This window comes from Ranitomeya variabilis, chromosome 2 (assembly GCF_051348905.1).
Source record: "Ranitomeya variabilis isolate aRanVar5 chromosome 2, aRanVar5.hap1, whole genome shotgun sequence".
Taxonomy (NCBI): Eukaryota; Metazoa; Chordata; class Amphibia; order Anura; family Dendrobatidae; genus Ranitomeya; species Ranitomeya variabilis.
In genome coordinates this window covers 709,890,886-709,910,861 of record NC_135233.1, presented here as the reverse complement: position 1 = coordinate 709,910,861, position 19,976 = coordinate 709,890,886, and the positions used below count along the sequence as shown (strand labels likewise).

At 45.2% G+C, this 19,976-nt stretch overlaps 1 protein-coding gene across 1 annotated transcript in view; it reads left to right on the top strand.

The window, feature by feature from the left end:
• LAMA4 (laminin subunit alpha 4) overlaps nt 1–19,976 on the top strand; it is a 214,530-nt gene that overhangs the window by 125,777 nt on the left and 68,777 nt on the right. The window contains exons 16-17 of the mRNA XM_077289489.1: nt 6,885–7,026; nt 7,298–7,394. Of these exons, the coding sequence (XP_077145604.1) occupies nt 6,885–7,026; nt 7,298–7,394 (239 nt within the window). The remainder of the gene's footprint in view (nt 1–6,884; nt 7,027–7,297; nt 7,395–19,976) is intronic.

Sequence of the window (19,976 nt, the reverse complement as noted above, 5' to 3'; positions counted from 1 at the left end):
GACAGCGATAAGACAATGACTGGTGGTTTCTAAAAAGGCAGGCCTGATATCAGGAGAAGAAGTGTAAAATTGGGTGTCCTCAGCATAGAGATGGCCTAGGACTGCTCCTTGAGGAACCCCAACTGTAAGGTGAGAGGAGGAGGAGGAACCAGCAAAAGATACAGTGAAGGAGCAGTCAGAGAGATAGGAGGAGAACTAGGAGAGAATGCTGTCCTTGAGGCCGATGTAGCGGAGAATAGTGAGGAGGAGCTGATGATCCACAGTATCGAATGCTGCGGAGAAATCCAAGAGAATTAGCAGGGAGTAGTGACCATGATGATAGTGATGGTGATAGTGATAGTGATGGTAGTGATGATAATGTCTGTAAAGTGCTGTGGAATTAATGGTGCTATATAAATGAGTAAAATAAATATTTAGATTGGCTGCCAGTTTCAATATGGAGGGGTCTATGTATCCTTATTTATTAGATTTCCATGGGATAAAAGCTATTATGCTTCAGAAAGACTAAGTAAAAGCTGAAATATTGAAATTGTGATTGATATGCTGCCTCCATTGCCTTCATTGTGGTTGAGACTGTCAAATCACATTCCTCAGGGCTTGAATCATCTCATCATTTGTCTTGTTTATTGGTGCTGTTTATGCACCCTTTTTCTGTTTTAAATATTTTAAAAAATTGATCTAAGTAATCCCCAAATGTCATCTGCCAAAAGTATCTTATGGTAAAATGTATTATAATGTAAATGGGGTTATCTATTTTGGAAGTTCTCTAATCAGGATTCCCGCTGATCATCCCAATGTTCCTTCTAAAAGAAAGCTTCTTTTTAAAGTGAACTAAATGGGACCACTCACTGGACTCTTGGTCATAGAAAGAGCAGTCATTTAAAGGGGTTATCCCATGAACAATGTACATTTTAATCAATATATCTTGGAATAAAAATCAGTTCCACAATTGGATGTGTTTAACCCCTTCCCGACCTTTGACGCATACGCTGCGTCATGAAAGTCTGTGCCAATCCGACCTATGACGCAGCGTATGCGTCATGGAATGATCGCGTCCCTGCAGATCGGGTGAAAGGGTTAACTCCAATCTCACCCGATCTGCAGAGACAGGGGGAGTGGTGCTTCAGCCCAGGGGGGGTGGCTTCACCCCCCCGTGGCTACGATCGCTCTGATTGGCTGTTGAAAGTGAAACTGCCAATCAGAGCGATTTGTAATATTTCACCTAAAAAACTGGTGAAATATTACAATCCAGCCATGGCCGATGCTGCAATATCATCGGCCATGGCTGGAAATACTGAAGTGACCCCCCCCACACCCACCGATCGCCCCCCCAGTCCTCCGTTATGGGGTCCGGTCCCCTCCGTCCGCCTGCCGGCTCCCCCGTCCTCCTGTCCGCTCCCTCCTTGTTTGGATTCACCCCCCCTGTGGTCCGATTTCCCCCCCTGTGCTCCGATTCACCCCCCCACCACCCCTTCATACTTACCGATCCTCCCGGTGTCCGTACGTCTCCTCGCTGGGCGCCGCCATCTTCCAAAATGGCGGGCGCATGCTCAGTGCGCCCGCCGAATCTGCCAGGCGGCAGATTCCTTACAAGTACATTTTCATCGCTGTGGTAGGTTCTATCACAGCGATCAAAATAAAAAAAATAATAAATAAACCCCCCCCTTTATCACCCCCATAGGTAGGGACAATAATAAAATAAAGAAAATATTTTTTTTTTTTTTCCGTTTTCCACTAGGGTTAGGGTTAGAACTAGGGGTAGGGTTAGGGTTAGGGTTACGGGTAGGGTTAGGGTTAGGGTTATGGCATGTGCACACAGTGCGGATTTGGCTGCAGATCCGCAGCGGATTGCCGCGGATCCGCAGCAGATTGGCCGCGGATCCGCAGCGGATTGGCCGCGGATCCGCAGCGGATTGGCAGCGGATCCGCAGCGGATTGGCCGCGGATTGGCTGCGGATCCGCAGCGGATTGGCCGCGGATCCGCAACGGATTGGCCGCTGCGAATTCGTAGCAGTTTTCCATCAGGTTTACAGTACCATGTACACCTATGGAAAACCAAATCCACTGTGCCCATGGTGCGGAAAATTCCGTGCAGAAACGCTGCGTTGTATTTTCCGCAGCATGTCAATTCTTTGTGCGGATTCCGCAGCGTTTTACACCTGTTCCTCAATAGGAATCCGCAGGTGAAATCCGCACAAAAAAACACTGGAAATCTGCTGTAAGTCTGCAGGTAAAACGCAGTGCCTTTTACCTGCAGATTTTTCAAAAATCGTGCGGAAAAATCTCACACGAATCCGCAACGTGGGCACATAGCCTTAGGGTTAGGGTTGGAATTAGAGTTAGGGTTGGAAATAGGGCTAGGGTTGGAAATAGGGTTAAGATTAGGCTTGTGGTTAGGGTTACGGATAGGGTTAGGGGTGTGTTGGGGTAACAGTTGTGATTAGGGTTGGGATTAGGGTTAGGGTTGGAATTAGGGTTACGGGTGTGTTGCGGTTAGGGTTGTGGTTAGGGGTGTGTTGGGGTTAGGGTTGTGATTAGGGTTATGGCTACAGTTGGGATTAGGATTAGGGGTGTGTTGGGGTTAGTGTTGAAGTTAGAATTGAGGGGTTTCCACTGTTTAGGCACATCAGGGGTCTCCAAACGCAACATGGCGCCACCATTGATTCCAGCCAATCTTGCGTTCAAAAAGTCAAATGGTGCTCCCTCCCTTCCAAGCCCCAACGTGCGCCCAAACAGTGGTTTACCCCCACATTTGGGGTACCAGCGTACTCAGAACAAACTGGGCAACAACTGTTGGGGTCCAATTTCTCCTGTTACCCTTGCAAAAATAAAAAATTACTTGCTAAAACATAATTTTTGAGGAAAGAACAATTATTTTTTATTTTCACGGCTCTGCGTTATAAACTTCTGTGAAGCACTTGGGGGTTGAAAGTGCTCATCACACATCTAGATAAGTGTTCCTTGGGGGGTCTAGTTTCCAAAATGGGGTCACTTGTGGGGTGTTTCTACTGATTAGGCACATCAGGGGCTCTGCAAATGCAATGTGACGCCGGCAGACCATTCCATCAAAGTCTGCATTTCAAATGCCACTACTTCCCTTCCGAGCCCCGGCATATGCCCAAACAGTGGTCTACCCCCACATATGGGGTATCAGCGTACTCACAACAAACTGGGCAACAAATATTGGGGTCCAATTTCTCCTGTTACTCTTGTGAAAATAAAAAATTGCTTGCTAAAACATCTTTTTTGAGGAAAGAAAAATGATTTTTTATTTTCACGGCTCTGCGTTGTAAACTTCTGTGAAGCACTTGGGGGTTGAACGTGCTCACCACACATCTAGATAACTTCCTTGGGGGGTCTAGTTTCCAAAATGGGGTCAATTGTGGGGAGTTTCTACTGTTTAGGCATATCAGGGGATCTGCAAACGTAACATGATGCCCGCAGACCATTCCATCAAAGTCTGCATTCCAAAACGTCACTACTTCCATTCCGAGCCCCGGCATATGCCCAAACAGTGGTTTACCCCCACATATGGGGTATCAGCGTACTCAGGAGAAACTGGACAACAACTTTTGGGGTCCAATTTCTCCTGTTACTCTTGCGAAAATAAAAAATTCTGGGCTAAAAAATATTTTTGAGGAAAGGAAACACATTTATTATTTTCACGGCTCTGCGTTATAAACTTCTGTGAAGCACTTGGGGGGTTCAAAGTGCTCACCACACATCTAGATAAGTTCCCTTGGGGGTCTAGTTTCCAAAGTGGAGTCACTTGTGGGGAGTTCCTACTGTTTAGGCACATCAGGGGCTCTGCAAACGCAACCTGACGCCCGCAGAGCATTCCATCAAAGTCTGCATTTCAAAACGTCACTACTTCCCTTCCGAACCCCGACGTGTGCCAAAACAGTGGTTTACCCCCACATATGGGGTATCAGCATACTCAGGAGAAACTGGACAACAACTTTTGGGGTCCGATTTCTCCTGTTACCCTTGGGAAAATAAAAAATTCTGGGCTAAAAAATCATTTTTGAGAAAAGAAAAATTATTTTTTATTTTCATGGCTCTGCGTTATAAACTTCTGTGAAGCACTTGGGGGTTTAAAGTGCTCACCACACATCTAGATTAGTTCCTTGGGAGGTCTAGTTTCCAAAATGGGGTCACTTGTGCGGGAGCTCCAATGTTTAGGCACACAGGGGCTCTCCAAACGCGACATGGTGTCCGCTAATGATTGGAGCTAATTTTCCATTCAAAAAGCCAAATGGCGTGCCTTCCCTTCCGAGCCCTGCCGTGCGCCCAAACAGTGGTTTACCCCCACATATGGGGTATCATCGTACTCAGGACAAACTGGACAACAACATTTGGGGTCCAATTTCTCCTATTACCCTTGGGAAAATAAAAAATTCTGGGCTAAAAATCATTTTTGAGGAAAGAAAAATTATTTTTTATTTTCACGGCTCTGCGTTATAAACTTCTGTGAAGCACCTGGGGGTTATAAGTGCTCACTATGCATCTAGATAAGTTCCTTGGGGGGTCTAGTTTCCAAAATGGGGTCACTTGTAGGGGAGCTCCAATGTTTAGGCACACAGGGGCTCTCCAAACGCGACATGGTGTCCGCTAACGATTGGAGCTAATTTTCCATTCAAAAAGTCAAATGGCAAGCCTCCCCTTCCGAGCCTTGCCGTGCACCCAAACAGTGGTTTACCCCCACATATGAGGTATCGGCGTACTCAGGAAAAATTGCCCAACAAATTTTAGGATCCATTTTATCCTGTTGCCCATGTGAAAATGAAAGAATTGAGGCTAAAAGAAATTTTGTGTGAAAAAAAAGTACTTTTTCATTTTTGCGGATCAATTTGTGAAGTACCTGGGGGTTTAAAGTGCTCACTATGCCTCTAGATAAGTTCCTTGGGGGGTCTAGTTTCCAAAATGGGGTCACTTGTGGAGGAGCTCCAATGTTTAGGCACACAGGGGCTTTCCAAACGCGACATGGTGTCCGCTAACGATGGAGATAATTTTTCATTCAAAAAGTCAAATGGCGCTCCTTCCCTTCCGAGCCTTACCATGTGCCCAAACAGTGGTTTACCCCCACATGTGAGGTATTGGTGTACTCAGGAGAAATTGTCCAACAAATTTTAGGATCCATTTTATCCTGTTGCCCATGTGAAAATGAAAAAATTGAGGCTAAAATAATTTTTTTGTGAAAAAAAAGTACTTTTTCATTTTTACGGAACAATTTGTGAAGCACCTGGGGGTTTAAAGTGTTCACTATGCTTCTAGATAAGTTCCTTTGGGGGTCTAGTTTCCAAAATGGGGTCACTTGTGGGGGAGCTCCAATGTTTAGGCACACGGGGGCTCTCCAAACGCGACATGGTGTCCGCTAAAGATTGGAGCCAATTTTTCATTGAAAAAGTCAAATGGCGCTCCTTCCCTTCCGAGCCCTGCCGTGCGCCCAAACAGTGGTTTACCCCCACATATGAGGTATCAGCGTACTCAGGACAAATTGGACAACAACGTCCATGGTCCAGTTTCTCCTTTTACCCTTGGGAAAATAAAAAAATTGTTGCTAAAAGATCATTTTTGTGACTAAAAAGTTAAATGTTCATTTTTTACTTCCATGTTGCTTCTGCTGCTGTGAAACACCTGAAGTGTTAATAAACTTCTTGAATGTGGTTTTGAGCACCTTGAGGGGTGCAGTTTTTAGAATGGTGTCACTTTTGGGTATTTTCAGCCATATAGAACCCTCAAACTGACTTCAAATGTGAGGTGGTCCCTAAAAAAAATGGTTTTGTAAATTTTGTTGTAAAAATGAGAAATCACTGGTCAAATTTTAACCCTTATAACTTCCTAGCAAAAAAAAAAAAAATGTGTTTCCAAAATTGTGCTGATGTAAAGTAGACATGTGGGAAATGTTATTTATTAACTATTTTGTGTCACATAACTCTCTGATTTAACAGAATAAAAATTCAAAATGTGAAAATTGCGAAATTTTCAAAATTTTTGCCAAATTTCCGTTTTTTCACAAATAAACTCAGAAATTATCGACCTAAATTTACCACTAACATGAAGCCCAATATGTCACGAAAAAACAATCTCAGAATCGCTAGGATCCGTTGAAGCGTTCCGGAGTTATTACCTCATAAAGGGACACTGGTCAGAATTACAAAAAACGGCAAGGTCATTAAGGCCAAAATAGGCTGGGTCATGAAGGGGTTAAATAAAATGTTCCTGTGCTGAGATAATCTTATAAATGTTCCCCTGCTGTGCACTGTGTAATGGCCGTGTCTGACCGTACAGAGACATGGTCTGATCATTCCACAGCTCCTGGGCGGAAGGGAAGCAGAAGAGTATACAGTCTCTCCAGTACTGGCGTAGGTTAGGGTCTCCATATGTTCTGGCATGCTTCATTATTTGGGACTTTTCCCCTGGAGAGTGCTTTTTTTTTTCCCAAAATTTGATCTTGTATGAAATAGCAGTAAATATTTGAACTGCGCTACGGAGAGAACCACATATATGGGCAGCATGGTGACGCAGTAGTTAGCATTGCAGCCTTGCAGCGCTGGAGTCCTGGGTTCAAACCCCACCAAGGACAACATCTGCAAGGAGAAGGTATGTTCTCCCCGTGTTTGCCTGGGTTTCCTCCGTGTACTCTGGTTTCCTCCCACATTCCAAAGACATAGTGATAGGGAATTTAGATTGTGAGCCCCAACGGGGACAGTAATGATAATGTGTGCAAACTGTAAAGCTCTGCGGAATATGTTAGCGCTATATAAAAATAAAGATTATTATTGTTATATATGAAACATTGACAGAAAGACAGTCAGAATGTGTGTGATATCTTGTAGATCTGCTGGTTCTAATCTTTACACTCTACATTTCCATAATTGCAGTGATTTAAAAAGTGTAGATACAAATGGACTGGTCCAGAAAGCAATCGATGCCTCCAACGTCTATGAGAAAATGCTAACGCTGGTTGAGGATGCCAACGAGACATCTGTCTTGGCACGGAGCACTGCTGAAAGAGTAATTGATGTAAGTAGCAGCAGTATTACCTACTGGATGCTGCTATGAACACCTGCTCCTAAACATTACGGGACTGTGAGAATGTGGCTTCCTGCAGTTATTGGTGGCACGTTTATTCATCTTTCTCAATAGGCAACTTTAATTAATTCACCTGCTATTCTTTTCTTAAGCATTAAAAAACCGCTATATGAACCACACGCGGCGACAATAGGATAGTTTATTTCTCTGTAGTATATTTAACCTATATTCTTCATAATACCAAATGTCATATTTCTTCTAGGCTGTAGATGTTATCAATAACCAGATTGATTATCAAAAGGAGGAAAATGACCGACTCTTGACGGAAGCTAAGGACTTGCGGGACCCCTCCGATTTAGGTAAATGGATTATTAACATGTTAATACACAACTGTATATCTACTGAGATAAAAATTGGTACATAATAGAATTCTCTTTTTTACTTTTCTTATTCTATTTACTAATTAAAACATTAAAACATGTAACCTGCGTTGAGTATTATTTATAGCTATCTGTAGGGAGTACAGACTATGGGGGAGTAGTAGTAGGGAGTATGTTAAGAACTAAAGAAATATGTACAGTTGAAAGTAGAAGTTTACATACACTGCATAAAAAGACGCATATGCATGTTTTCTCAATATCTGACATGAAATCAGAATAAACCTTTCCTGTTTTAGGTCAATTGCGATTACCATAATTAATAATATTTGCCAAATGCCAGAATAATGAGGGAGAGAAAAATGTTTTAAGGCATTTTTATTACTTACTGCAAAGTCAAAAGTTTACATATACTAAGATTACTATGCCTTTAACCCCTTCCCGACATGCGCCGTATTAGTACAGCGCATGTCGGGTCCCCTGCTTTGATGTGGGGTCCGGCGCTGAGCCCACATCAAAGTCGCGACATGTCAGCTGTTTTGTATAGCTAACATGTGCGCGCAATAGCGGCGGGTGAAATCGCGATTCACCCGCCGCTATTTACCTGTTAAATGCCGCTGTCAAACGCTAACAGCGGCATTTACCTACCGCTTCCGGCCGCGCGGCCAGAAATGAGCACATCGCTGACCCCCGTCACATGATAGGGGTCGGCGTTGCATCAGGATGGTAACCATAGAGGTCATTGAGACCTCTATGGTTACTGATGCCGGCCTGCTGTGAGCGCCCCCCGCTCATAGCAAGCCTTCATTTCAGCTACATAGCAGAGATCTGATGATCGCTGCTATGTAGCTGAGTCGATTGAGTGGTGCCAGCTTCTAGCCTCCCATGGAGGCTATTGAAGCATGGCAAAAGTAATAAAAAAATGTTTTTAAAAATATGAAAAAAAAATAAATAAATAAAAGTTTAAATCACCCCCCTTTCGCCCATCCAAAACAAAACAATAAAAAAAAATCAAACCTACATATATATGGTATCGCCGCGTTCAGAATCGCCCAATCTATCAATTAAAAAAGCATTAACCTGATCGCTAAACGGCGTAGCGAGAAAAAAATTCGAAACGCCAGAATTATGTTTTTTTTGGTCGCTGCGACATTGCATTAAAATGCAATAACGGGCGATCAAAAGAACGTATCTGCACAAAAGTGGTATCATTAAAAACATCAGCTCGGCACGCAAAAAATAAGCCCTCAACCAACCCCAGATGACGAAAAATACAGACGCTACGTGTATCGGAAAATGGCGCATTTTTTTTTAACAAAGTTTTGAATTTTTTTTCACCACTTAGATAAAAAATAACCTAGACATGTTAGGTGTCTATGAACTCGTAATGACCTGGAGAATCATAATGGCAGGTCAGTTTTAGCATTTAGTTAAGCTAGCAAAAAAGCCAATCAAAAAACAAGTGTGGGATTGCACTTTTTTGCAATTTCACCGCACTTGCAATTTTTTTCCCGTTTTCTAGTACAAGACATGGTAAAACCAATGGTGTCATTCAAAAGTACAACTCGTTCCGCAAAAAAATAAGCCCTCACATGACCATATTGACAGAAAAATAAAAAAGTTATGGCTCTGGGAAGGAGGGGAGCGAAAAATTAAAACACAAAAATGAAAAAGGGCCGCGGCGGGAAGGGGTTAAACAATTCTGGACTGCCCATATGATGATGTCATGTGTTTGGAAGCTTATGATAGTTTTTTTGGCAACATCGGAGTTAATTAGAGACACACCTGTGGATGTATTTTAATGCACGCCTGAAATACACTGCTTCTTTGTGTAGCATCATGGGAAAGTCTCAAGAAATCAGCCAAGATATCAGGAAGAGAATTGTGGACTTGCACAAGTCTGGCTCATTCTTGGGTATAATTTCAAGATACCTGCAGGTGCCTCATTCATCTGTACAAATAATTATATGCAAGTACAATCAAGATGGGAATGTCCAGACATCATTCCGCTCAGGAAGGAGACGGGTTCTGTGTCCCAGAGATGAATGTGCTTTGGTCCGACATGTGCATATCAACCCAAGGACAAAAGCAAAAGACCTTGTGAAGATGATAGTGGAAGCTGGTAAGATTGTGTCAGTATCCAGAGTGAAACGAGTAATGTATCAACATGGGCTGGAAGAAGACATTACTCCAAAAGAAACATAAAAAAGCCAGATTAATGTTTGCAAATGAACACCGGAACAAATACATTAATTTTTGGAGACACGTCCTGTGGTCTGATGAAACTAAAATTGAACTTTTTGGGCATAATGGCCATCATTACGTTTGGAGGAAAAAGGAAGAAGCTTGGAAGCCTAAGAACACCATCCCAACTGTGAAACATGGGGGGTGGCAGCATCTTGTTGTGGGCTTGGTTGTGGGGTTGTTTTGCTGCATGAGAGACTGGTGCACTTCACAAAATAGATGGCATCATGAGAAAAGAAGATTAGGTGGCAATACTGAAGCAACATCTCAAGACATCAGCTAGTAAGTTAAAGCTTGTTCCTAACGACCCTCCCTCAACAGTCCCCAATGGTTTCAAAAAGGCCTTATGGAATACATTGGGGATCCTAAAAGACGACGGAAGACGCAACCGAAACACCACTTGATTTCATAAGGGCCAATAAACTTAGGCCCCAGTTTCACAGAAGGAACCTTAAGTTTTATGTTTTTAGTAAACAGTCAAACCTTGTCTCCAACCAGGAACAAAGGTCCCACAGCCCTTTTTCTGTCAGCAAAAAATGTATATTTCCTCTGAGCCTCCCTAATATTTCTCTGGACCTCCCGCCAGAACTCCCCCAACTGCTGAACTGCCCCATCAGCCCCAGGGCACCCGAAGTTCAAGCGGGAGAACTCCCCGAAATTTGGATAGAACCCATAATTGCAGAACAACGTAGACATGCCCGAAGAGTGATTAACTCGGTTGTTGAACGCAAATTCAGCTAACGGCAAGGCATCACACCAATCATCCTGCCTAGCCATGAATAAACAACGCAGAATTTGCTCCATCTATGTCCAAAGGGTGGTTGGTCCGCTCAGTCTGACCTTTGGCTCTGGATAGTATGTGGACAAAAAGGATAAAGCAACACCCAACCTCTTGCAAAATGCCTTCCAAAACCTGGACACCAACTGCATTCCCCAATCAGACACCACACTCAAGAGTACCCCATGCAATCGAACCACATGCTGCACAAACAACCTGGACAAGGTTTCCGCAGAGGGCAAAGCCACCAAAGGTACGAAATGTGCTTGTTTGCTAAACCTGCCCACTACCACCCATATGACAGAATTGCCCTTGGAAGGAGAAAGATTGGTGATAAAATCCATGGACAGATGAGTCCATGGTCTATCAGGAATTGGCAAAGGCACCAATTCTGCAGCTGTAGGAGCTCTTAGCATGGGCACAAACCTCACAAGCAGACACAAACCTACCCACATCAGAAGTAAACGAGGACCACCTAAAAAACCTCACGATGGCCCCACAAGCAGCCGAGATTCCAGGATGTCCACTCAGAGCTGAATCATGGAACACCCAGAGAACCCTGAGATGAAACTGAATCGGAACAAATAGTTTATCAACCAGTTTAGCCAGAGGGGACCGAGCTTCCCGAATCTCTCGTTCCAACTCAGATGACACACCAGCCACCACCACCCCTGGTTGAAGAATGGAAGATGAAGGCTCGGGGTAAATACCGGATCTAGACTCCGGGACAAGGCATCGGCCTTAACATTCTTGGACCCCAGACAAAAAGTGATCGAGAACTGGAACCGGGGAAAAAGCGACCAACTGGCCTGCCTCAGGTTCAATCTTTTGGCAGACTCAGTGTAAGCCAGGTTCTTGTGATTGGTCACCACGGTAATAGAATGAACTTTCCCCTCCAAAAAATGCCTCCATTCTTCAAAAGCCAACTTAACAGCCAGAAGTTCCCAATTGCCCACATCATAGTTCCTCAATGCCGGGGAGAACTTCTTGGAGAAGAAGGCACAGGACCCAAGATTGGTCAATGTGGCGGGCCCCTGGGACAACACCACCCCCACCTCCACCTCTGATGCTTTCACCTCAACATTAAAAGGTTCAGACGGATCTGGTTGAACCAGAACCGCGGCAGTCATAAAACATTTCTTCAAAGACAAAAATGCTACCACAGCTGAGGCTGACCAATTCTTGACATCAGCTTCCTTCTGTGTCAAATCAGTGATTGACTTGACCACATGCGAGAACCCCCTAGTAAACCTCCGATAATAATTAGCGAATCCCAAGAAGCGTTGAAGTCCTTTCAGATCACGGGGCTGAACCCAATCCACAATAGCTTGAACATTCTTGGGATCCATACGAAACCCCTCACCAGACACAATGAACCCCAAGAAAGACAGTTCCAGAACGAAAAACGAACATTTCTCTAATTTGGCGAAGAGCTGGTTCTCCAGGAGTCTCTGGATAACTGCGCGAAGATGACCAATATGAGCCTGCTTATCAAACAAATAGATCAGTATATCATCTATATATATGAGGCATCGTGATTACTTGCTAATCCCGCCCCTAATCCCCACCATATCACCACACATAATCCTGCCCCCCACCCCATTACCACACACAATCCCGCCCCCACCACATTACCACACAATCCGCACCACATCACCACACACAATCCCGCCCCCCACAAATCCTGCCCCCCACCACATCACCACACATAATCCCGCCCCTTCAACACATCACAGCACATAATCCCACCCCCCAACACATCACCACACAGTGCCGCCCCAACACATCACCACACATAATCCCCCCCACCCCATTACCACACATATTCCCACCCCCACCACATCACCACACATAATCCCGCCACCCCACCACTACACATAATCCCGCCCCCCACCGCATTACCACAGATAATCCCACCCCCCAACACATTACCACACATAATCCCGCCCCCACCACATTATCACACATAATCCCGCCTCCCACCACATTACCACACATAATCCCGCCCCCCACCACATTACTACAGATAATCCCGCCCCCCACCACATTACCACACATAATCCCACCCCCACCACATTACCACAGATAATCCTGCCCCCCACCACATTACCACAGATAATACCGCCCCCCCACATTACCACACATAATCCCGCCCCCCACCACATTACCACACATAATAATAATAATAAACACCTATAAGTAGCAAAATTAATTAAGCCAAGCAGTAGTAATTATACACACCAAAAGAAAATGCTAAACGGCACTAATAATTATAATATCAACTTTATTAAGGAACAGGTAAAACCAAATACATAAAAAATGAGACACCACAGAGAACAGACACAGCTGGCAGGGATGGCTGGAAACTAAGTGGCTAACATAGAACAACCACCTCCCAATATGATATTAAGGCAGATAGTAATAGCATTCAACCAGTACCAGAGTATAGCTACCGATATGGTGACTGACCAAAAAGTGCAAAAGTGCGAATCATACAATAGTAACAATTAATAAATATTCACAAATGTGATGTAGTACCAAGTGGTATACTATATACTATAAAAGTATGTAAAAGGCATCAGTCAACATATCGGAAAGCATAACATACATCCATTAGTAAATACCAGGAGGAACATACAGGTCCTTCTCAAAAAATTAGCATATAGTGTTAAATTTCATTATTTACCATAATGTAATGATTACAATTAAACTTTCATATATTATAGATTCATTATCCACCAACTGAAATTTGTCAGGTCTTTTATTGTTTTAATACTGATGATTTTGGCATACAACTCCTGATAACCCAAAAAACCTGTCTCAATAAATTAGCATATCAAGAAAAGGTTCTCTAAACGACCTATTACCCTAATCTTCTGAATCAACTAATTAACTCTAAACACATGCAAAAGATACCTGAGGCTTTTAAAAACTCCCTGCCTGGTTCATTACTCAAAACCCCCATCATGGGTAAGACTAGCGACCTGACAGATGTCAAGAAGGCCATCATTGACACCCTCAAGCAAGAGGGTAAGACCCAGAAAGAAATTTCTCAACAAATAGGCTGTTCCCAGAGTGCTGTATCAAGGCACCTCAATGGTAAGTCTGTTGGAAGGAAACAATGTGGCAGAAAACGCTGTACAACGAGAAGAGGTGACCGGACCCTGAGGAAGATTGTGGAGAAGGACCGATTCCAGACCTTGGGGAACCTGAGGAAGCAGTGGACTGAGTCTGGTGTGGAAACATCCAGAGCCACCGTGCACAGGCGTGTGCAGGAAATGGGCTACAGGTGCCGCATTCCCCAGGTAAAGCCACTTTTGAACCATAAACAGCGGCAGAAGCGCCTGACCTGGGCTACAGAGAAGCAGCACTGGACTGTTGCTAAGTGGTCCCAAGTACTTTTTTCTGATGAAAGCAAATTTTGCATGTCATTCGGAAATCAAGGTGCCAGAGTCTGGAGGAAGACTGGGGAGAAGAAAATGCCAAAATGCCTGAAGTCCAGTGTCAAGTACCCACAGTCAGTGATGGTGTGGGGTGCCATGTCAGCTGCTGGTGTTGGTCCACTGTGTTTCATCAAGGGCACGATAGCAGCTAGCTATCAGGAGATTTTGGAGCACTTCATGCTTCCATCGGCTGAAATGCTTTGCCAAAACCACTGGTAAATGGTTTACTGACCATGGTATTACTGTGCTCAATTGGCCTGCCAACTCTCCTGACCTGAACCCCATAGAGAATCTGTGGGATATTGTGAAGAGAAAGTTGAGAGACGCAAGACCCAACACTCTGGATGAGCTTAAGGCCGCTATTGAAGCATCCTGGGCCTCCATAACATCTCAGCAGTGTCACAGGCTGATTGCCTCCATGCCACGCCGCATTGAAGCAGTCATTTCTGCCAAAGGATTCCCGACCAAGTATTGAGTGCATAACTGAACATTATTATTTGATGGTTTTTTTGTTTGTTATTAAAAAACACTTTTATTTGATTGGACGGGTGAAATATGCTAATTTATTGAGACAGGTTTTTTGGGTTATCAGGAGTTGTATGCCAAAATCATCAGTATTAAAACAATAAAAGACCTGACAAATTTCAGTTGGTGGATAATGAATCTATAATATATGAAAGTTTAATTGTAATCATTACATTATGGTAAATAATGAAATTTAACACTATATGCTAATTTTTTGAGAAGGACCTGTATTTACCTAGTAGGTGCCACCAGCCAGGGACCCGACCACACCCGACGCACGTTTCGCTAAGGAAAGCTTCGTCCTGGAGCGAAACGCGCGTCGGGTGTGGTCGGGTCCCTGGCTGGTGGCACCTACTAGGTAAATATGTTCCTCCTGGTATTTACTAATGGATGTATGTTATGCTTTCCGATATGTTGACTGATGCCTTTTACATACTTTTATAGTATATAGTATACCACTTGGTACTACATCACATTTGTGAATATTTATTAATTGTTACTATTGTATGATTCGCACTTTTGCACTTTTTTGTCAGTCACCATATCGGTAGCTATACTCTGGTACTGGTTGAATGCTATTACTATCTGCCTTAATATCATATTGGGAGGTGGTTGTTCTATGCTAGCCACTTAGTTTCCAGCCATCCCTGCCAGCTGTGTCTGTTCTCTGTGGTGTCTCATTTTTTATGTATTTGGTTTTACCTGTTCCTTAATAAAGTTGATATTATAATTATTAGTGCCGTTTAGCATTTTCTTTTGGTGTGTATAATTACCACACATAATCCAAACCCCTCACCACATTACCACACACAATCCGCACCACATCACCACACACAATTCCACCCCCCACAAATCCCACCCCCCACCACATCACCACACATAATCCCGCCCCCCACCACATCACCACAAATAATCCCGCCCCCAACACATCACCACACAATGCCGCCCCGCAACACATCACCACACATAATCCCCCCCACCCCACTACCACACATATTCCCGCCCCCCACCACATCACCACAGATAATCCCGCCACCCCACCACATTACTACACATAATCGCACCCCCCACATTACCACAGATAATCCCGCCCCCACCACATTACCACACATAATCCTGCCCCCCACCACATTACCACAGATAATCCCGCCCCCCACCACATTACCACACATAATCCCGCCCCCATCACATTACCACACATAATCCCCCCACCACATTACCACACTTAATCCCGCCCCCCACCACATTACCACACATAATCCCGCCCCCCCACCACATTACTACAGATAATCCCGCCCCCTCCACATTACCACACATAATCCCGCCCCCCAACACATTACCACACATAATCCCGCCCCCCCACCACATTACTACAGATAATCCCGCCTCCAACCACATTACCACACATAATCCCACCTCCACCACATTACCACAGATAATCCCGCCCCCCACCACATTACCACAGATAATCCCGCCCCCCACATTACCACACATAATCCCGCCCCCCACCATATTACCACACATAATCCCACCCCCCCACCACATTACCACACTTAATCCCGCCCCCCACCACATTACCACACACAATCCGCACCACATCACCACACACAATTCCGCCCCCACAAATCCCGCCCCCCACATCACCACACATAATCCCGCCCCCCACCACATATAATCCCGCCCCTTCAACACATCACAACACATAATCCCGCACCCCAACACATCACCACACAATGCCGCCTCGCAACACATCACCACACATAATCCCGACCCCCACCCCATTACCACACATATTCCCGCCACCCCACCACATTACTACACATAATCGCGCCCCCACATTACCACAGAAAATCCCGCCCCCCACATTACCACACATAATCCTAACCCCCCACCACATTACCACACATAATCCCGCTCCCCCACCACATTACCACACATAATCCCGCCCCCCCACCACATTACCACACATAATCCCGCCCCCCCACCACATTGCTACAGATAATCCCACCCCCACCACATTACCACACATAATCCCGCCCCTCCACCACATCACCACAGATAATCCGGCCCCCCACCACATTACCACACATAATCCCGCCCCCATCACATTACCACACATAATCCCACCCCACCACCACATTACCACACTTAATCCCGCCCCCACCACATTACCACATAATCCCGCCCCCACCACATTACTAGATAATCCCGCCCCCACCACATTACCACACATAATCCCGCCCCCCAACACATTACCACACATAATCCCGCCCCCACAACATTACCACACATAATCCCGCCCCCCACCACATTACCACAGATAATCCTGCCCCCTCACCATATTACCACACGATTCCGCCCTCCCACCACATTACCACACATAATCCCGCCCCCCACCACATTACTACAGATAATCCCGCCCCCCACCACATTACTACATATAATCCTGCCCCCCGCCAAATTACCACAGATAATCCCACCCCCCACCACATTACCACACATAATCCTGCCCCCAACACATCACCACACATAATCCCCGCCCCACCCCATTACCACACATAATCCTGCCCCCCACCACATTACCACAGATAATCCTGCCCCCCACCACATCACCACACATAATCCAGGCCCCCCACCACATTACCACACATAATCCTGCCCCCCACCGCATTACCACAGATAATCCCACCTGCCCACCACATCACCACACATAATCCCGCGCCCCCAACACATCACCACTCATAATTCCGCGCCCCCAACACATCACCACACATAATCCCGCCCCCCACCACATATAATCCTGCCCCCCCACCACATCACCACAAATAATCCCGCGCCACCAACACATCACCACACATAATCCTGCCCCCCAACACATCACCACACATAATCCCGCACCCCACCCCATCACCACACATAATCCCGCACCCCACCCCACCACCACACATAATCCCACCCCCACCCCATCACCACACATAACCCCGCCCCCCACCCCATCACCACACATAACCCCGCCCCCCACCCCATCACCACACATAACCCCGCCCCCCACCTCATCACCACACATAACCCCGCCCCCCACCCCATCACCACACATAACCCCGCCCCCCACCCCATCACCACACATAACCCCGCCCCCCACCACATTACCACACATAATTCCGCCCCCCAACATCACCACACATAATCCCGCCCCCCCACATCACCACACATAATCCCGCCCCCCACTACATTACTACACATAATCCCGCCCCCCACCACATGACCACACATAATCCCACCCCCACCACATCACCACCCATAATCCCGCCCCCAACACATCACCACACATAATCCCGCCCCCCACCCCATTACCACACATAATCCCGCCCCCCACTACATTACCATACATAATCCCGCCCCCCCCACCACATCACCACGCATAATCCCGCCCCAACACATCACCACACTATTGTTATTAACCTCATTTTAAGTTAATTTACCACCTGCGTAAGCGCTATTGAATGTTGTCATTATTTACTTTAGTTTAATCACCAGCAGCGTTAATTAGATAGCAATCAGCGCGCCGAGCGTTAGCTGGCTGGAAACATCTAGTCTAAATATATAGCTGCAAACTGCCCAATAAAATCAGAGAACACATAATTGATGAGATTTTGAAAGCACACTGGAGCATTTGTCAAACCGAAAGGCATCACCAAGTTTTCAAACAGCCCCTCGGTGGTGAGGAACGCAGACTTCCATTTATCCCCCTCCCTTACCTGGAACAGGTTATATGCCCCCGCAAGTCCAACTTAGAAAACCATTTGGCCTCAGACAATTGATTACACAAATCGGGAATGAGTGGAAGAGGGTATGTATTTCTTACAGTGATCTTATTAAGTTCACGAGTCGAGGCATGGGTGGAGACCACCGTCTTTTTTTTTTTTAACAAAAAAGAATCCTGCTGCTACAGGAGAAATAGAATACACAAAAGAGCACAGTAAGACCAAAAACACTCTTGCAGAAAAAATCACAGTAATAAGCAAGTGCTAGTAAAAAGATGGAAAAAACAGGGTATTTGGTTGATATGTTTTTTTGCAAAAAATGTATACTAAGCTGCTCCACCAAACATCAAGATATACCCATATAGAGCAGTCCTAACTAATGTATGTAATCCCTATCTGATGTATTTAAAAACCTGATCATCTGTATATTACCTGTATAAGCAGGGTTCAGAGAGGAAATGTCAATGTGGACACGCTGAATGGAACAGCTTTTTTGCAAAAAACGTATCAACCAAATACCCTGTTTTTTCCATCTTTTTACTAGCACTTGCTTATTACTGTGATTTTTTTGCAACAGAGTGTTTTTGGTCTTACTGTGCTCTTTTGTGTCTTCAAGTTTTTTGGTGATGTGTGAACATGTTCCTACAGACTTGTTCACTGTGCAAGTAGCCCATGTGTTTCTGTTTACACAAGAGAAACAGAATGGCAGATGTGTCCCTTACGGAGTCTCTCGGATATATACTCTTTAATGGTGGCCCGCTCAGGACCTGAAAGGTTGAACAAATGGGCCTTAGGCAATTTAGCACCTGGAATCAGGTCAATGGCACAATCAAAATGGCAATGCGGTGGCAAAACCTCAGCTTCACTTTCAGAGAACACGTTTTCGAAGTCCTTCAGGTACTCCAGAAAACCCTCCAGACCGACAGATGACACAGATGCAGAAATCAGACATTTATTTACACAATTCGGACCCCATTAAACAATCTCCCAGGATTCCCAGTCAATGACTGGGTTATGACATTGCAACCAAGGGAACCCCATAATTAGACCAGCAGGAAGACTGTCCAAAACAAAACAGGCTATATGCTCCAAATGTACAGGGCCCACCTTGAGGACGAATTTTTCAGAAATGGAGCTGATCCCATCCTTGGTGAGAGGTATAGAGTCTATAGCCACAACGTTCATGGAAGTCCCTAACCTGACTGTCCCTATCTCACAATGGGTCACCAACTTTGAATCAATCAAGTTCACTGAAGACCCACAATCCACAAAAGCCGAAGAAGGAAAAAAACAGTTGTCCACACCAAGTTCCAGTTTTAGCAATAATTTAGAAACTGAGGAAATATGTACCTGAGGGTCTGGGTAACCTCCTCGACAGCTACCCAGACCTAGGTGTTTCCCAACACCTTGGAAACTGCTGGACAGGATGGACAGTCCTTTCTACAATGTCCCAGGGCATCACAATAGAAGCTGAGCTTGTTCTCCATTCGACGTCATCTCTCTCTTTCCTTCCCGGAGATAGCCCCCACTTCCATGGGCTTGACAGACGGTGAGGGTTCGGGTTTAATCGGAAACAAGGGAGCCTCACGTTGCACCATGCCCCTCTCTGGCAGTCTGCGATCCATGCGGACGGCCTGTATCATAGCCTCCTCCAGAGAGTCAGGTGGCAGATACAGAGCCAAAGTGTCCTTTAAATGCTCAAACAGCCCCTTTTGGAATAAACCTCTGAGTGCCGAGTCATTCCAAGATACCTCTGGGGCCCACCGCTTATACTTAGAACAGTACCACTCGGCAGAGAACTTTCCCTGGG